We start from the raw sequence: 20761 nt of genomic DNA, 5'->3' as shown, positions 1-20761 counted from the left end.
TACAGCTTGCAACACTGAGTCTGTGTCCTTGTTCATTCTATGTGATTGCAGTGTATAAATGCTTCACATATAAGCATGAAATTGCCTTTATTTTAAGGGAGAATTTAACTTGCCTCAGATGAACGACTTAATACCTCGGCCAAGGGATGCAAAAGTATCATAAACAAATTATCCCCACATCATGTCAAGGATCTGTGAATTTACAATACATTATCCTACCACTGAGGTGATAGAATAATCCCAACCATTCACTTGCGTACACCACTCTCTGGCAGTTTATCAGCTTAGCTGAATTTTCTCCTAATTAGATCCTACTTATTGGATATCCTGTGGTTTGAATTTTGATTGAGAAACCCAAGACAGGGGTTGGGGGCTGGGAGGGGGCAGGGGGTGGTGGGGGTGCGGGGGTGGGGGGGGGGGGGGGGGGGTGGAGGTGGGGGGGTGGTGGCGGAGGGTGGTGTAATGTGGGGTGGGGTGGCAGTTGAGTCCTTTGGGTGCAGGACTGCACCAAGGTTGAAGACAGAAGCCTGAAGGAAGTGCCAGGCACAGCAGGACAGTAGCGATTTATTGTCGCAAGGCTTGGATTTTGAAAGGTGTAGGCGGGAGGAAAAGCTTGAGGCTTTGAGTTCTATAATTTTTTGAGATCTTGGCAGAGAGTGAGTTTGAGTGAGAGCTGGTACAATAGGTCTTGATTGCAACACAAGTGAGATGGAGGGAGGAGAAAGTACATGTGGGTAGTGTATTTGGAGCTGAGGAGGAATATTGAGAGAGAGCATGGCCACAAGAGCATTGATGAAATGGATGCTGAATCATTTTATGTGAAGTTAATGAGCAATCAGAAAACGCTATCTGCTCCTGTCCATAACTGAGAGACAAGTAGAAAGAATGTTAAATTATTGTACATTTTGTGAAGTAATTAATATTAGATCAGGGAATTTAAGACTGTAATTCAATCTCCAGATTGTCCAGTTGTTGACTGTTTGAGCATCATTCTTGGAGAATGCAAAGCTACACAATTGAATTGCAGCTTAAACTGCCTCCAGCAAAAACCTGTTATCTTATGCTTAATTACACTGCAGTTAATTATCATTTGTACCACGGAACAAAATTCTTGCCCTTTGCCCTCCTCTGGACTTTCTTACACCTCCAGCTCACCCCAATGAACTATCTGATCGCTTTGTGAACCTAATGAGCTGAAATTCTACCAGAACATCCAAGTGACCAGATGCAAGTAATAGCGATGATTTGCTATATTTTTCTTTAGCCCTTGTGTTGCTTGCTCAGCTTTGCTCCTATCGACCTTGTTTTAAAATCCACTCTACAGCTTTAACCCACTCTAACTGCTGCTGCCATTTGGTCGTCTGACACTGGCCTCCTCTTCGTCTAGCGGCCTCTACAGTCCCACTGATGGAACAGCTGATTTCCACTCTCTGGAACTTTTGTTTCGAAAGCTCCTCTGTCACAGACTGTGTGCTTCTAACCACCTCCTCTGGCTCTCCTGCTAACAGTGAACCATGTTGGAATGTGTATTAGGTCAATGGTGCTTGTCATTCTTCTCCTTCCTTTTACCTCCAACCACACTCCGCCCCCCCCCCCCTCCCCCCACACCCCATCCCCACCTCCAGCTGACTTAAAAACATCAATATAAGTCATCTCAAACTTTGCAGGAAGTTCAGCCTGACCATATCCTTCACACAACATGTGATGATGACTTATTGACCAAGTGTTTGCTTATATTCTACTTTTTCCCTTTCCTCCCTCCTCTGAATCACCTGACAGATTTTCTCTCTATGCTAATAGATTAAAAGTGTCGCACTCTTCAGGACAGAGCAACTGGAGAAACCGGTGACTCTGTTACTGGATTGATGCCCACTGGCAAGGTAAGTATTTATTGTCCACCCCTAAGTGTCCTCAACAACATGGTGGTGAGCTGCCTTCTTGAACTGATATAGTCCACATGGTCAAAGTAATTTCACAGTGCTGTTAGGGAGTTCCAGAATTTTGGTGATGAAAGCAACAGTGATATAGTTCAAAGTCAGGATGGTGTGTGACTTGGGGTGGAACTTGCAGGTGCTGATGTTCCCATGTGCCTGCTGTCCTTGTCCTTCTGGGTGCAAGAGACTGTGGGTCTGGAAGGTGCTGTCAAAGAGGCCTTGGCGAATTGTTGCAGTCCTTCCTGTAGATGGTACACACTGCTGCCATTGTGCATTGCTGGTGGAGGGAGTGAACGTTGAAGGTGGTGGATGTGGTGCTTTGGCTTGGATGGTGTCAGCTTCTTGAGTGTTGTTGGGGCTGTAGCCATCCAGACAAGTGGGAGAGTATTCCATCACACTCCTGACTTGCATTGCAACAAGATTACTTGGACAGCAAGTCCCACACCTGAGAAGGATGGAAATACTAATGTTATGGGATCATCGTCTTCAAGTCCTAACTTGGACAGTCATTGTCATTCTTTCAGTGTCGCTGGGCTTAAGCATAAGCTCAGGAATTTGGTGAGGAAGAGCCTAGAAGTTTTGAGCATGGGTTGGGTCTAAATCTCATGTAAGTGAGTTACGTAATACCATGTAAGTGTTCATATTATACCCTAGTGATACTAATATAAGGGGTGCATAGGATTATTATGGTCATTTCTGTTGACACCACCCTGAATTACCATACCTGTGCAAAACAAGAAATGCTGACTTTGCTCAGTGTACAGTCAGTGGAGCTATCACTCAATGTGGTTCTGAACCGAATAGATCAGAACATTTCCAGGTTCCAGTCTTGCTTTATTCTGAGGATTGTAATTTGCATTGGCACCTCTAGCCCATGCTGGTAAAGTGTGTGTATGGATGTTGGGTGATCACATGGAAGGGGTCCAACAGTGGGATAGCATATTCTCTGCCTGTCTCTCCTATTTACAAATAAGGAAGGCCAATTGGAAAAAGGAGGACAACTGATATCACTCATATTTTGGTTGCCAACTCTGGTTGGGGGTATGCCTGGAGATTTCATCACATGACTTCCTCCCTGTCTTGACCTGCCCCCAAGCTCTTGCCATTGGTTCATCACCCAGGCAACACTGCCTGTCCACAGCCAATTGGAAAGGGAACAGCTTTCTTCTTGCCCAATTCAAATTAATCTTGACCTGTGTGAGAAGCAGCCTTTTATCCCCTCAATGTCCAATATTTTTATAACCAATAAAGTAAAATATTCAAAAAGAATGGGGGAAAAATGCCCAATTTTGTTTAATCCCCTGATGAATTTTTAACTTCTGAATTTGCTTGATGTAGTGTCTTAGAGATCAACCTTCAATTCCTTGACACGCTAGGCAATTCTGGAGGATTGCAATCCTTATTCCATGCTCCAGCATGATTCAGCACCTTCAGGAGAAGATGGGAGGAGAAATGAATTGTGGGGATGACCAGACTGGGAGTGGGGGGGTTGGGGATTACATCCTCACTATGAAAAGTTAAAGGGTGTTCCTCGACCTTGCTCCCACAGGCATCTTTATGACTAGTTCCAACACACTTTTTAACACATCCCTGTTGATGAGAGCTGTACACCCGACGCACATGGCTTTAGAGAGCTGGGAACTGCTTTAGGAGGTAGAGAGAGGGAGGGAGGCTGTTACAGAAGTTGCTGCCCCTTTGAAGTACACTTCTTGGCTCTTTACAGGTCCACTTAATTACTTGCAGCTTGCCAGAGGCCCAGGCTCTATTGGGTGTTTGTTTGTTCTGAGCAATCCCTTCTTGGGAAGGTTTACCCTGTAGGTCTAAAGTATATGAAGGCTGCTGTAGTGGCCGTTGCTTTTCACAGCCGTTGTTTAAGGGAAAACATTTCACTCAATGCTTTCTTATTTTTGCCCTTTCTTTTTAAACCACAAGTTATTTTTTTATTTAGGTATATTGCCTGCCTGGAGTGATACATGGATCAGGGATAATAAGCCAGCTATCACCTGGCTGGCTGCATACTCTTATCTTGCTAACATGTAATTTTGTGCATTTGTAAATTAAACCCAACTGGAAAAACCACCAATGACGTTCTGACTAAGGTTGGATATGTCCTGTAGGGTGGGGGAGGAGAAATATTAATTTCATTTTTGTTTTTTTTTTTTGCTTTGGTTTTGTAAAGATTGGTCCCCTCCTAAAAAGGGGCATGTTTTCTTATTTTTGTTTCATTTAATAGCACTGGGTTAAGCCCAGTGTCTCCCTATGGATCTCATGAGAAAAGGCATACTTACAAATGTGTTGCACATTTTATCATTGCAGCCACTGAGAGGATGGGAAAATACATTTGCTTCCCCTCCACATTTACTGCTTCACCACCCCCACCCCCTTCCTGGATCCCCTATATGGTTTAGCGCAGCCAAACACCATTACAACAGCTGTGCATCCATCACCTAGGCATCTGTCTAGAGTATGGTGCAGTTTTTGGAACATTTGAGCTTTGTCTGCCATCTTTTGGATGAGACGTTAAACTGAGGCCCCATCTGCCTGCTCGGGTGGATGTAAATCATCTTGTGGCACCATTTCGAAGAGGAGTTGGTATCCTAGCCAATACTTATCCCTCTCAATCAACATCACAAAACAGGTGACCTGGTAATGATCGCATTTCTGTTTATGGGATCTTGCTGTGTGCAAACTGGCTGTCATGTTTCCTACATCACAACAGGGACTGCACTTCAGATAGTACCCCATTGGCTACAGTGCAGTTTGAGACGTGAGGTGTTCTGAAAAGTGCTATATAAATGCAAGTCTCTTTCTTGGTCACTCTCCGCTTTTCCCTGCCTACTGACCCACCACACTGACTTCGCTTTCCTAACATTTTTCCACACCTCCACAAATGCACCTTTTAATGCATTATCACCCCAGCTCCTGTCCTGAAGTGGTGATTTCGGGATCTGTAGAGATCTTGAAATTGGGTAGTGGTAAGCAAGTTCCAATCTGGACCCCAGCTGCTTTCCATGCTTTTTAATTTCCAGCAGGAATCTCTGATCACCAATGAAGGCCATGGAATCTGTTGCTCTAGGCATAAGTTGAGGAAAAAGCATGGGTATCTTTAATGGGAATTTAGATGTGGGAGAAACTTAGGAGGATGTGCTGATGGGGTTTGATGAAGTAGGTTGGGAAAAGGCTCATGTGGAACTAAACAACACAGACCAGTTGGGCTGAATGGCCTGTCTCTGTGCTATGAGTTTTATGTAATATTTGATATGGTTGTTATATTCCAGAAAGCCAGTTGGTGGAGGATGATACTGGAGTCAGTCTTGCATTTATGTAGAGTGAAACAATACAAGCATACACCTTCTAACTTAACCATATTACAGTTTTGTGTATTTTTCCCATATGTGCTCAAGTGGAACATCAATTAATACACTCCACCTGTATGCAATTAAACACAATTAACGATGCTTTCCTCCGATGGGGATATCTGTAAGGAAAGCATGGCAGCCCTCTGAAATCTAGAGGTCATACATTGGCGAGGGTTTGCAGTGGGGGAGAGAGGCCAAGTGTGGAAAATGCATTTGAGGAGCAAGAGCAAGAAACTGACCAGATGACACAATTAACCATGTTAACAACTGTAATTACAACTGCAGGCACATTCCGTATCATGACCTGCATCGATCCCCTGTGGTTGTCTGATCAATTTAAAATGAAATAAGCCAGTCAAGATGGTATTGATTTTGCTATTTCCAAGGATGGTTGAAATGTAGTAACCCACTGTTCTGTGTTTTCAGCTCTCTCTCACTGGCACTATTTTCTTAAGACATTTTTTTGTTCCCAAAATAATTAAGTTAGCATAGTGTAACGATGGGTGTGTGAAATCTTCATACTACATAACCTTGAACTGCGAGAGATACTCTGGCCTACAATTCGAACCTGCTTTGGTATTACAGCTTGGGTCTTGGAAGAACAAGCTTCATAGAACTGCACAGCACAGTGGCCATTCAGTCCATTATACTTGTGCTGGCTCTTTTAAAAGAGCTATCTAATTTTTCCCTGTTCTTTCCCCTATAGCCCTGAAATTTTTACCCCTTCAGATACATATCCAGTTTTCTTTGGACAGTTCTGTCTTGAATCTGCTTCAACCAAACTCTTTAAAGCAATGCATTCCAGATCATCATAACTCTATGCTTAAAAAAGAGCTCTCCTCATTTCCCCTCGACCCAAAGTGCTTTACAGCCAATGAAATAATTTTGAAGTGTAGTCACTGTTTGAGGCAACAGCAAGCTTTCCCAAACAGCAGTGTTTATATTTCACCCCTCTCCTTGGATTCACCCCGTTCTGCTGAAGGGTCATGAGGACTTGAAACGTCAACTCTTTTCTTCTCCGCTGATGCTGCCAGACCTGCTGAGTTTTTCCAGGTAATTCTGTTTTTGTGTTAAAGAGATGTTGTTTGGGGTGGAAATTATTGGCCAGGACACCAGGAAAGAACTCCCCTGCTCTTCCTCAAAATAGTGCACAGGGTTATTCAAGATTCACCTGAGGGCAGACAAGGCCTCACTTTAACGCCTCATTCAAAAGATGGTATCTCTGATAATGCAGCACTCCCTCAATACTTGGAGTGTTAGCCTAAATTTTGTGCTTTGATCTCTTGAGTGCGATTGAACACACAACCTTGAGAATTCGAGAGAGTGCTATCCACTGAGCTATGGCTTGCAGCTCTTGATATGGGACAGGGGTTTGGTCAACCCTTAGTTCAGCAGGCTTGTGTGAGATGTCTGAGGATGAGAAATGGCCTTTGGGACCAAATTTGATAATGCAATTTGGTATCCCAATTGAGCCCGAAGCTGCGGATTTGTCATTTTTCCAGGTGCTTCTGAAATGAGTTCCATTTCTTGCATACAAAGAATTGTACAAACTCCAACTTGGGTTGGAATCGAGTTACTTGCACATTAATAATTTGGATTCGCTCACTATTTTTTTACGCTGATCCAACATACATAGTGTTCCCAAACAAAGCCCCACCAGAGTACTACAAATGGGAACCATACAACTCATAAAATCCCAGTGGTAGGTTGTCCATTGTCTGCAGAGAAACAAATTGCAATGTTGAAAGCAGAATGTTATTGTAATATGGTCTTAAATTCCAACTGAAAAAGTGGGGCTGCGTCTGAACTGATCATACAGTCGTGGATTTTCAATATCTACGACTGTATGGTCAAAATAATTGTTCGTGGTAATGGAATTATCTTCTTTTAGCCCTCACCCGCACCAAAACCTGTTTTGCACTATGGTGTTCCTTGTTTCCAGTATGCCTCAGGAAGCCTTCTTCAGAAATGTTGTTATAATGAGGTAGGGCCTACCGATGTGAAAATGAAAGAAAGAAGTTGAATTTACACAGCACCTTTCATGACCTCCAAGTGCCCCAAACCGCATCACAGCCAATGTACCTTTTGAGGTGTAGTCAGCATTGTTATGTAAGAAACAGCAAAAGTCAATTTGCATAGAGCAAACTCCCACGAGCAATAATGTGATAATGACCCAGATGATCTATGTTGATTAGGGAGGGCCGGGCCTTGCCTGCCCGCCTATTTATCAGAATGACTGTAATGAGTGTGAGGATGCGTTGTTTCCTCCCCATCTCCCCTGAAGGCGCTGACTCCAACCAGGGCTTTGTTGCCAGGAGTAGCAACCCGGGTTGCCTCTCTTCAAACACCTTCTTAACCCAAATGTGTGACAGCTAATGGAGCAGTATTTATATGAAGGCAGTGTCGTCCACTGAATCCTGACACAATGCTGCTCGTTGTTGCTTTATCCTGTGCTGTAAAACTGCTGGTTAAAGAGAAATTTGTGAGCTGATGCTCCAGGACTCATGTCAATATTTGATGACATAAAAGGCCTTTTGTATCAAAATTGTGAATGACCGTGGAGCTGTTATTCCCATGCATATCCAACGAGGTCAAACTCGATGAGGGAGGGAGAGAAGATGGAAAATCTTAAATCTTGTGTTAAGGCAGCAGTTTTCCCTTTGTTATCATGCCTCTTAAGGCATTTTACAATTATGTTTGTAATTGGCAGAATAGTACTTGTCTTTAAAATATCTGAATGTATTTGAGAATATCTGGCCCGTGTGAAGCCTGCTGTATGAGTTCTCAATTTAGTTGCCTACTTTGTGAAAGTGTTTTCTCCATTTTCTACCCTGAACGTGCTAACTGATGTTGGACAGGCCTTTGCTTCCATAGCCTCCACTTACTTCATGCAGGCTTGGTAGTTGTTCATCTATGAACATCATCTACTAACAGGCTATTTGACTGAGGGTCCCATCACAGACCAGCCTGTTCTGATGCCCTGTTAGCATCCACACACATTTGCACTCACCAGCATGGGGTCATTGGATAACCATCAGCAATGACTGTTTGTTCATTCTTTACCCTTCCCCTCACTTTTTAAGGGTCACTAAACCAATTGCATAGAACTGCATCGAATCTACATCAGAGAAATAGGCCATTCAGCTCAGCTGGTCTAAGCCTGTGTTTATGGTCTGCATAAAGCACCCTTCGATGCTCCTCTTCTCACCCAATCAGCATATTCCTTTCTCCTTCATTTTTATCAAGCTTTAAGTGCATCAGTTGCAATGTCGTACCCTGTTGAGATGAGCCAATCATGTTGGGAATCCATCCTGGGATCCTCTGATCTGAGACACTCCAGTAGATGTGTGTTAAATTGACTGATCTAAATTATTCTCAGAATTTCTGTAAAGCAGACTGAGAGTTTTGTGTAATTATAATACTCTGCTCACATCAACTGTGAAAATCAAGTCAAGGAGCTATCAACCCAGTCTTCGCTTGTGGCTGGAGAGAGAGCTTTGAGTTGTGTTGCACTCTAGTCTTATACTGGGAAGTACAGGTCTGCCACTGATGGTGATGGCACCAATTTGGGAAGATTCATGAAGGGTATCACAGTAGAAGCGTGTTCATTTGTAGGAATAAGGAGAGGTCATGATCCAGTTATTCTGAGGCTGTTTAATGCTGCTTAAGAGGCCACCTCTGTCGCTTCCAGGAACCTCAGTTTTTGGGTTCCAGGTTTGACCAGTGAGTCTTGCACTGTATCTAACTCGGCCTGTTGGCATTCCTTCATTCCTGACTTAGTCCCCTTCCTGCCAAGGCAGAAAATCTTGAGGTCAGCCCCGTTTTTCTACCCCAACCCCTCCCACTGTCCTCTCCCCATTTGGGGAAAATCTAGCAACACGATCGAGTGTATTGGTGCAAGGTTATGGGTCTTTTGCACTCCCTATCTCTAATCTCCAATCCTCCCAAATCTCTGCCTTCCTCTAGGTCATGCCTCTTGTGCATTCCAATTGTTCTCCATTGGCAGCTTGGCCCTAAACTCTGGAATCCCCTGGGTAAACCCCCCCACCCCTCTCTCACCCTTTAATCTGCTTCGCAAACCTACCACTTCGACCAAGCTGATATGTTAATATCTCCAAGTGTCTTTGCTAATGCTCCTGTGAAGCACCTTGAGACATATTTTACGATGTTAAAGATGCTATATAAATACAAGCTTTTATGCTGTCTAAAATAACAGTCTGGAGTATTAGGTGACAGTATGTGAAGACTAAATATTCATTAATCAGCTCCCCTGATAGCTCATCTTGAGCTGTTGCTGCCTATTTTATCGCTGAACTGCAAAGCCAGGGAAGTCCCAGGTTCAGGTTGAGGAAGTTCAAGCTTATGGAAAGGTGGTACAATTGGTCTTATTGCTCTCCTTGGCTGGGGAGGGGGCATTGTACCAGGGTTTTTGCCAGCTGCTATCCAGTGGCACCCCTTCCCCCTGCATGTGCCCCCCCCCCACCCAATTCCTCCCCCAAACCTTTCTCCCAGCTGAACATTGTTTATGAGAGGAGATCAGGATCATGTGTAATTGTTCTGGTGGTGAACTGGCCTATCAACACTGGCTACCCAGTCTTATAAGCATGGAGTTACCCACTGGTCAAGGCATCTGCTGGGTGTCTAGAACTGACGTACCCCACCCAGCATGAAGGGGGAAACTAATCTGAATTTATAATTGAGCTAGCAGCCATTCAAACTAAACTCCAATATTACAAATTTATACCATCAGAGTTCTGAATTTGCTTAGAGGGCAGTGGCCATTTGTGACAGTGAAAAAGATAGACTTGCATTTATATAACGCCTTCCACAGGTTGCTCCAAAGTTCTTCACAGACAATGATGGACTTAGCTACTGTTGTAATGTAGGAAATGCAGCAGCCAATTTGAACACAGCAAGCTCCCACAAACATTGATGTGTTCATGACCAGATAACTTCATTTTTGTGATCTTGATTGAGGATAAATTTTGGCCAGGAACCCAGGCATAACTCCCCTGCTCCTCATCAAAACAATGCCATGGGATCTTTTACTTCCAATTGAGACTAGATGGGCTCAGTTTAACATCTCATCCAAAAGACTGCACCTTCAACAGTGTAAAATCCCCTCGGTACTGCACTGGGAGTGTCAGCCTGGATTTTTGTGTTCAGGTTCTGGAGTGGGAGTTGAAACCACAGGGTTTTGACTTTGGTGGGGGGGTGAGGTGAGAATGCTATCAGCTGAGTCACAGCAGTAAGATCAAAAAGGTAATTGTGTTTTTGAAACCTTCTCGCACGTGGACAACTGTAAACAATTTCACTTGTAAAACATTTTTAGATGGCCTGGGTTACAAACATGGTTCTGATTTATAGACTCAACTGTTAAAACATGGAAAACAGGCAGATATTTAGGAAAGATTTGAATGTTCTACTTCGACCCTTTCCCTTAACGAAGAAGCTTACAATGAACTGTATTCTCTTGTTACTGGCTTTGAGTAGCTGATCGCAATACAATGCGGTTGGTTCTCTGTGGCTTCATTGCACTTGTGGTCATTTCTGCAATCTTTTAAATTCAAGGGTGTGTTGCAATGTCTTTCTCAAGAGACAGTTTGTGTGGTTCAGAGTTTTTATGATTTGACAGATGTATGAAGAGAAAGGTGTGGGAGTGGTGATGTGTGGTTCTGTAAGCAGGCACATTTTGGCTGGGTCTTAATTATTTGTTTTTTTTTGGGTGGATTCACAGCAGATCAATCAGCATTCATGAGGAGAACAGGCATCAGGGTTGCCAAATCTGGACTTGGCCATGGCAATGCCATCACGTGATCTCTAACTGCCCCAAGCGGTTGAGCAGCCATTCTTCTTCCATTGCTCCAATATTGTCAACCGTAGCTTAGTTGGTAGCATTCCCGCCTCCTGAATCACAAGACTCCAGAAAGTTCCACTTGAGGGCTTGAGCACAAAATTCAAGACTGGCATTCCAGCACAGTGATGAGAAAATGCTATGCTGTTTGAGGTGCCACCTTTCAGATGAGACGTTAACCTGAGGCCCCACCTGCTTGGTTAAGGTTAGGGACCTTCATCCCTGGGTCGTTGGCTTGTCCGCTGCCTGATTGGCATGTAATTCTGGCAGGCGTTCCTGGCAAGATACAAAGCTGGGGTTTTGCTGGCTCTTGAGTTAGTAGCCGAGATACCATGTCACTGGCACAAGATTCCGCCCGCTGTGCATTTTAAAATGGTTTTCATGGGCTGTGAGCATTGCTGGCAAAGCCAGCATTTATTGCCCATCCTTAATTGCCCTTGAGAAGGTGGTGGTGAGCCACTGCCTTGAATCACTGCAGTCCATGTGGTGTAGGTGCACTCACAGTGCTGTTAGGGAGGGAGTTCCTGGATTTAGCCAGTCCTCCAAGCAGTAATGTAATACCAGTTAAAGTTAAGTTAAAAGGAACCATTAGGGAGAGTTGGCTTTCTGTGGAGGTTAACTATGAAGAGTTCCAGCAATAATCCCCAACTGGAGCCATTAAATCTGAACAGTTGGTCATTTATCTCATTGCTTGCAGGACATTTTGTGCATAAAGCTGGCTGCTGAGTTTGTCTAAGTTACAACAGTGGCTGCATTTAACAGCACTTTGTTTGTTTGCTCAGCCTTCTGGGATACACTGACTGCATGTGACCGGTTCTGCATAAATGCAAGCTTCTTCAATTCTCCCTTTTGCTCGCCCTCTCTTTCTTAATGCTCATGGGGCATCCAAAGACTAAACTGGTTAAAGCTTTCACCTCCCTCTGATGATGCATGTGTTGCCAGTGCCAGGCTGCAGCACTGTGTGAGTGAACCCTAGATGTGGTCTCACATCACTTACCTCCATTTTGATCCGGTTACTCACTTGTCGGAATTCCTTTTTCATATAGCCTGCTGTCTGACGAGGATGATGTTGGTGAGGCTGCAGCTCTCCTCCTGAAGAGTTTTGTGAGCAGAGATGTTACCCTTCCATATATAGTCAAACTGCTGCAAAACATCAGCCTCGCAAGTTTGGATTTTAGTTCTTTTTTTCAATCAAGCTTTATGCATAATGAAAGCAATTAACCCCATAGGACCGAAATGTGAAGTGTTTGTGTTTTACAGGTTTGCTTTTGTTGCTAGGAGCTATTTCAGGTGATGAATTGAGTGTGCTGCTCAACTTTGAAGCATGTTGGTTGATTTGTCTTTTATATTTACTCTGTGGTGGATTGAAAATGCCCAGCAACTATATTCGGTGATGTAAGCAAAAGCACAAAACAGCCATAACTGCTGCAGGTGCCTAAAAAGAGATTAATGAGATGGGGGAAGCAATGTCTGATGAAGTTGCTTATTGATGCTCTTATTTTCTCTCTTCCCCCTCCCTTCCGCGCCCCCCCCCGCCCCCCCCACCCCCCACAACCACCTTATTCTGTAGGAAGCTGCACAGCGGAATGAGGACCTATGGGTGCGAACTATGTGGTAAACGATTCCTGGACAGCTTACGGCTACGGATGCATCTGCTTTCGCATTCAGGTAACCATGGATCACGTAATTTCTCTCTCGTTTTGAGACATAAAAGAGGAATTTCTGCAATTTGAAAAAGAAAAAAGCAAACTGTGGTATGCTCTGTACATTGTGGTGTCTATTTCAGCTCCCCCTCCCTTCCCTGTGGCTTGTTCTGGCTGACGACACTTGTTGTTGTGGAGCTGGCAGGACGCCAGCCTGGGCTTGGAGCCAACCCTGTGGGTACAGTATGTACAGTGAGCCTTGTGCCAAATTTGTCATAGTCTGGGGGAAGGAGCAAGCAGGTTTCCTGTGCTGTAAACAAAACAGTTTTGATTTTTTTCCACATATGAAGTTGGCAACCTGCTAGTGCGGTTAATATTTTTTTTGTTAAACTTTTAACAAATAAACCCTGTTACAAACTATTTTCCTGCATTTTACTTTGTGCCAAATATGCCTCATGTTTCTAATGAAGAAAGTAAGAATTTGCAGTTCTACAGCATCTTTCACAGCCTCAATGTCCAGAGGCACTTTTCTTTTAAAAAAAAAAATGCGTGGTCACTGTAGTCACATAGGAAATATGGTGGTCAATTTGTGCACAGCAAGCTCCCATAATCACCAAAGCGATAATAACATGATCATCAATTATTGGCTGAGGGACAATTGTCACATACGTGAAGGAGAAATGAAGAAAAGGGTATGTAATGAAATAAGTTGGGAAGAGGCTTGTGTGGAGAATAAACACTGATAAATAGATTGTTTGGACAGAATAACCTGTTTTATAGAGCGAACGCTATGCAACCTGATCTGCTTTGGCAGTGACCAGTGAGAGTCTTTGGGAGATCATTGTCGAGTGAATGTATACTGCCGGGATGATGTCTATCAGTTAGATGAGATGTTAAACAGAGGTCCTGCCTGCTGTCTTGCCAAGCATCAATATTCCACGCTGTAACTTTTCTAAATTCTAATCCTTGTGTCAGCGTTTATTAACAAAAACCCTGTGGTAAAGGCAGGTATTAAGGATCCCATGGCTTTGGTGAGTTGAGAGTTGACATGTATCATTTTAAACTGCTTTATTTCTCATCAGGTGAACATATAGAACATTAGTTATGATTTGGCTTCACTTATTTCCAACTTTGTGCAATGATATAAAATAATGAACACGCTATGTTGCCTCATTACAATGGATTGCCTTGCTTGACTTAGAACTAATTTCGCTAGAGTCTCTCTCCTGTATTCCATCTTTTACACACATTTTTGGGTGTCTGGCTACCTTTAGCTTTTATACACTTCTATCTGTTCACAAGCTTGACATCAGTGTTGGTCCTTGAGTCAAACACTGGTGCCTCTTGGAGCAGAACTCAATGAATAGTCGCAGTTGCAATGAGATTGAACAATCACCAGGACATCAAACTGTTTTTGCTTGTTCCACGCTCAATATTTCAGATGCCTGATCAGAAATATAACACACACACATGCCAGGCTTGCTGTTTTGTGAATTTAACACTTTTGAGAGCAACGTTTAGCTCCACAACATTTTAAAATATACATTCACCAAGATTATTCGTGGCAACATTATTTGAAATCCTGAAAACATGATGGTTTTGTTTTGCAAACAATTGGTTAGTCTTTGTCAGCACTTGAGGTTGCTAAGTAGGTTTTGGTGTATCTTACTTGAAGGAGAATTTCTCCAATGACCTACCTTTTGGGCAACAGCCAGCAGCTTTTTAACAATAAAAGTAAAATACTGTGGATGCTGGCGATCTGAAATAAAAACAGAAAATGTTTGAAAAACTCAGCAGGTCTGACAGCATCTGTGGGGAGAAAAACAGAGTTAACATGTTGAGCCCGTATGGCCCTTCAGAGCTCAATAGCTTTTTGTCTGGCACCTTTCTTTATCACATTCTGGTCATTGTTTTTCTGAACTTTGTCCCCTTTTCCTTCTAACTTCAGATACCCTTTCCCACAGACTCCTCCTCATCCTCCAATTGCTATCTTAAAATGAGGACTCATTGCACGATCTTCTGCTCCCATGTTTTCCTGAACTTCAAATAACCTAGGAGTTTCCTACACCTTTGTTCCCCCTCCCTCCTACATATAACTTTAGGTGTCCCAAGCCATTTAAATTTTTCTAGCAGCACTTAAAGCATCCTAATAACTTAAATTATCTGAAATTCGGCTAAGTTCAGGTTAACATACTAATAGCATGAGAAGCAATGTTTTAGCCACTGCAACAGCAGCACAGAATTTTCACGGTTCTGGCACAGTTTGATGTCGGGGAGTTTGCAGAACTGCAGTCGAAGAAAGTGAAGATGCCCAAGGGACCCAAAGAGCCCAGGCCGCAAGAGAAGAAAGATGAGGGGAAGAAGTTGGCCCTCCACCCCGGAGGAGGAGCTGACGCCTGCAGTGAGGTCCCCTCCTCAGAGCACAAAGACAAGAATCTTTTTGCTTGCCTGCCCAAGAGGTTTTGCATGAATCCCGAGTTTGTCCGGTGCTGTTCAAATACTTCAGATTGTCCCATCTGTTAATTAGGTACCTGTATAATCCTGAATAAGTATAACAAGTTGTTTGAATTCAGGTTTTTAAAACACACGCACATTTTTGTTACATAATTCCTTTTTATTTTTTCATCAGTGATGACTTGTATAAAGCAAACAAAGTAATGTATTGAAATCTCGAGCATCAATTACTTAGCATTGTTGTTTAACGACATATTTACCCAAATAAATCAAGTTGAAGCAAGTGGTAATGACCTGGAGCTTCTTGTCTGCAAGGTTAATGGAAGTTGAGCTAATCAATTATTTCAGAAGGAAATTGGGATAGGCATTTGAGGGAAATAAACTTTCAGGGCTACGGAGATAGGGGGAGGGGGATAAGACTGACTGGATTGCTTTGCAGAGGACGAGCATGGATTTGATGAGCAGAATGGCCGCCTCCTGTGCTGTTATGACTCTGATACGCTTTGGAAGCATCAGCTCAGCACCATTAGATCATGTGGTCTTTCCTATGCTTTTTTTTCAAATCATTGTGGTTCCTGAATTTTGCCTCTTTACTTGAGTTTCACACTTAATCTCAATTAAAAGAAAACACTTGGGAGTTTGAGTTCACAACAGCCGGCTTCTCACCTGACTCTAAGCTGATCTTTAAGTGAGTATTTGTTTTGTTGAGATGGGACACAATGGTATATGCTGGGTCCCATGTTCAGAGGGTAAGTGGGTGACTAGTCCTTTACTCTGGTACAAATGAGCCTTCAACAGGATCACAAATTCTAGTTATTCCCTGTGTAGTTGTCTGCACTGAGGATGAAGGCAGAATTGGGAAAGGTGAAGAGCACTGATTCAATTTGCTCTTATGAGGGTAAAAGTCTTGATGGGAGAAGTGGTAAAGTGCTGGGAGAAAAATAGGTGGAATAGAGGGGTGGGGAAAAAAAACATATGTTTAAAAAGTAGAGGGGCTGATGACCCCTCATTTTCCCCTAAAGACAGCAATGTGACATTGCTTCCAAATCAGACTACTTTTATGTTTGGTTTTTTCCCCCTATTCTTGACACTTTAGAATTTCAAACAGTTCTTTGCAGGTTTGGAACTGAGCATTTGCAGATCTCTTAATGCTAGTGTTGATATCAGCATTGGACATCAGAATCCAAGCTTTGAAAGTTGGCTTGGAACTGAAACTTCTGCAGGTTTAACTCTGGAGTGATAACAGGATTGGGGCTTGGGAAGAGAGTGTGGAGCTAGAGTCCTTTAAACTTGAACCTGTAACTACTGGCGCTGAGTCCTTTTTGTACAGTGCATTTTATTTCTGCAATGAGAAACCTAGGTGAAGGCCACAGTGCAGGAGATGACTAAGATTGGAAAGAGTGGGACAGAAGACTTAGGGCAACATCAAGCATTGATTTTTATCAAATGCATAAGCTGTTTATGAGGAAGAGGTGGAGAGCTCAACAGGTTTGAAGTTTGATCAAGAATATTTGGAGTAGGAACTAGCATGAAGAGTTGCGGTGGCTTTAATGCAATTATGGTGCACTGTCCTTCAAACATTGATCAATATTGAAAATAAAATCTTTATCATCTTGTCAATCCTTTGGTTTGAAGAAAGACTAGCGTTTGTATAGTGCCTTCTGTCTCATGGAAATGTCAGGGCGTGCATTGAGGTTTACACTGAACTGTGGTACTGTTACGTATGTAACTATAGCAGCTATTTAAGCACAAGGGAAGACCCCAAAAACTGCAACCACCCAGTTTACTTGTGTTAGGAGTGGAATGTTGGCCAGAGTACTGGGAGAATTCCCTCCTCTTCAAATAGTCCTCTATGATCAGGATGACATGGACTCGATTTAGCACCCCCTCAGAAGGCGCTGGAATGTCAGCTGAAAATTATCTCCAGTTTGATTGTTTTAATGCTTTAAATACTCAAATTTTGTTGCAGTCGTGATGCGTTAGCTGGTTTACTCACCATTTCAAATGGCTCTAATGTCGAACAAGATTAGAACCCTTTGAAAGAAAATTAAACTCATGATTTTCTCTTAAAGATTTGTGGGTGAATATGAATGACCATGGGATGCACTATTAATATTTTGGTTCTTTATCTTATATGGATTAGATTTAGCCTGCTTTCTGTTGGCCCCATGTATTGCCTTCTTGTAACATAAATTCCTAGTGGCTTGTGACATCAGAAAGGTCACATCGTCCATCACTGACTCTGCATACCCTTTTAATCTTCATGCCCTGTGGGTAGATGAATTATGCTTCCTTTAGCTGAAGCAGAAGGTTGTTAATGAATCATACTGTAGGTATTGAATATTCAAGTATCGCCTTTAGATAATGTTCATTCTGCCACGATTGCTGAATGATTCGAGGTTTGCATTAATCTTGTATTTAACCATATCGCAATTTTTAATATAATGCATTATAATCTACAGAGCCAGCTCTTCAGCTAAGTGGATAACTTTCTGGTCATTTATCAGCCAGTAATTTGCAATGAGGTTCCCCATGTTAATTTCATATGTTGTGTTAACAACAGCGGACGATGATTTAAATTAAGATGATTAAAGGAGCTGGCAATGTAGATGGTGAGAAACTATTTGGTGTTGGCAGGAGCAGGGTAGAATCCAGGACAAGGGGACATAACCTTAAAGTTAGAGCTAGACCATTCAGAAAGCACTCCTTCACAAAGGATAGTGGAAATCCGAAACCCTTCCTCCCAAGCCAAAAGAAAATGAAATAGGGGATGGGGGTCAATTGAACATTTTCAAAACTGAGTTTGATAGATTTTTGTTATGCCAGTGTAATTAAGTGTTAACGGAACCAGGGTAACCATGATCTAATTGAATGGTGGAACAGCCTCATGGAATAGCCTCCTATTGCTTCCTAAGATTTTCGGAAAGGTGAAATGGTTGCCCCAAATGGTTTGGTCAGTAGAATTTGGGAAAGCTATTATATAATGTACTGTGCAAGCATGGCTGTGTGTCATTCAAGCAATCGTATATCTGTTTGCTCACTAACTTATGCTAGTTCAGTTGTGGAGCTGTCTACCTCAAAAACAACTTGCATTTATGTAGCACTTTAATAGTAAAACATCCCAAGGTGCTTCACAGCAGTGTAATCAGACAAAATTTGACACTGAGCCATGGAAAATGAAATTAGGATAGTGGGGTGATCAAAAGCTTGGCCAAAAAGCTAAATTTTCAGGAGAATCTTAGAGGAGTGGGTGCCAGAGAGGTTTTAGCAGGGAATCCCAGAGCTTTGGGCCAGCTGAAGGCACATCAGCAAACAGTGAAGCAAAGGAAACCGGGGATGTGCAAGGGCCAGAATTGGAGGAGGATTGTAGAGCTAAAGGAGGAGTGAGGAATTTGAAAAGAAGGATCAGACTACGTGATGGTGCAATCAGAACATTAAGGCCAGAATTGACCACAGCCGTCCTGTTGTGCAATGGACCATTGGCAATGCAATACCACGTGAGCTGTGACCTGCTACGCTGGAGGCTTTTGAACAATCTTTCAGCGTTACAGGTCAGACTGGCACTGATAATTCATTGGCATCTCGCTTGTGCATCTGCAGATCTTGTGTACTTATTAGACAATTTGTGACATTCTCGCTCCAAGTGGACAGCATAACACTATTCTTAACATCTGTAGAGAAAAGCATGTTGCCTATCGCCAACTCAGCCTTGTGACTAATTTCACTGCTGTTGCATTAGCCATGCCTTTGGAGTGTTACATTTTAAATGAAGCCAGCAGCAGATTTTTTTTTTTGTGTGTGGTTTATTTCCCTCGAGGAGCTATCTATAATTGTCATTCCCTTCACAAAGTACAAAGTGTACTCTCTCTTCCTTGCAATGACTCAAACTATATTGTGGAAACAAATCAACAGAACTCCTTCGTTACATGAAACAGCCATGTCATTGACGATCTATAGAAAACAAATCACTCCGAGGTCAATGTACTTTTAGTTGTATGTCAATAAATATGTTACATAATGCTTTCTTAACATGTCAATTCTAATTGCTCCTATAACCGGAGATAGACCTGTGTGTGCCAGCATTTTGGCCCTGTTGCACAGCTCAAAGCACACGCTCCAGCCACTGATGTGATGGTCGGGTGAGAAAGTGGAGTTGGGACAGATCATCAGCCATGATTTTGTCAAAGGGCGGAGCAGACTTGAGGGCTATATGTCCTACTGCTGCCTTTATTTATGTTCCGATGCAGCCCACGTTTCGAAGGGTGAAATTTGTACTCATACCGCTGGGCAAGGAGACATTAAATGAAAATGGAGTGAGTTATATAGGAATAGAACTCGTTCAACTTCAAGCACCCAGAATACACACCAAATATTGCCAGGTCAAGGGTTGCACGGTTGCACCCAGAACATGCGAGAGATGATGGAGAGGAAAAGATCTTTTGTTTGACCTAGTTCATTCTGATACCTTGTGTACATAGGAACAGGAGGAGGCCATTTTGCCCCTCGAACATGTTTCATCACTGCAGATCATGACTGATCTGCATCCTAACTCCATACACCAGTCTTTTTCCCCATATCCCTAAAGCTCTTTGGTTAATAGAAATCTATCAATCTCTGATTTTAAATAGAACAATTAATCTAGCATTGGTTGCCGTTTGTGTAAGGAAGTTGCAAATTTCTTCTTCTATTTGCATGTAGATTTGTTTCCTAACTTCACTGCTGAAAGGCCTGGCTCTGATTTTTGGGTAAGCTGTCTAGTCCTAGACCTCCCGCCCATAACAGCAGAAATAATCTCCATCCGACTTTATCTGCCCCCCTTAATATCTTTTAAACTTTGATTAGATTCACTTCTTAACTTTCTCAACTGCCAGGGAATACAAACCTCATTTATGTAATCTCTCCTTTTTATTCACTCCTTGGAGTCCAGGCATTATTCAGTAAACCTACACTGCACTCCTTCATTGTCATTATATCCTCCCTAAGGTGCTCACAGTAACTCCAGTTGTGGTCTAACCAGGGCTTTGTGTAGCTGAAGCATGACTTCTCTACCCCCTTGTATTCGTGTCTTTTATATAGAAAGGCCTTCGTTCCATTGGTCTTTTTGATTATGTTTTGTATCTGTCCATTACATTTTAACGATCTATGTACCTGGACCCCAGGTCGCTTTTGATCTCCTCTGTTTCTAGCTTTTCAATTTAGAAAATACTCTGCTGCACCATTTTAGGTCCAAAGTGGATGATCTCCATATTTGCCTACATTGAAACCTGTTTGCCACCATTTCGCTCATTCTGTCATATATCAATGTCATCTTGTAATATTTTGCTTCATTCCATTTGCATGGCTTGCAATACCTCCTATCTTTATCAATGGCAAACTTTTGTAGGTGACTTTCTATCCCATCGCCTAAGTTACATGGGGAATGACTGAGGCCAAACTGGTCATACCCTGCCAATTAGAGGCCATTGTTTCTGTCTCTCCTGCTGATTGGCCAATTAACTAGGTCAATAATTTGTCTTC

General features: G+C 42.7%; 1 protein-coding gene across 5 annotated transcripts in view; it reads left to right on the top strand.

The window, feature by feature from the left end:
* Positions 1-20761, top strand: part of zbtb16a (zinc finger and BTB domain containing 16a) — a 258249-nt gene that overhangs the window by 101507 nt on the left and 135981 nt on the right. For all 5 annotated transcript variants that reach the window (XM_041174105.1, XM_041174109.1, XM_041174104.1 and 2 more), the window contains exon 3: positions 12718-12815. In XM_041174105.1, the coding sequence (XP_041030039.1) occupies positions 12718-12815 (98 nt within the window). The remainder of the gene's footprint in view (positions 1-12717; positions 12816-20761) is intronic.

Source organism: Carcharodon carcharias, chromosome 25, assembly GCF_017639515.1.
Source record: "Carcharodon carcharias isolate sCarCar2 chromosome 25, sCarCar2.pri, whole genome shotgun sequence".
NCBI lineage: Eukaryota > Metazoa > Chordata > Chondrichthyes > Lamniformes > Lamnidae > Carcharodon > Carcharodon carcharias.
The sequence above is the reverse complement of the archived record's forward strand: the minus strand, read 5'-3'. Positions and strand labels throughout refer to the sequence as shown.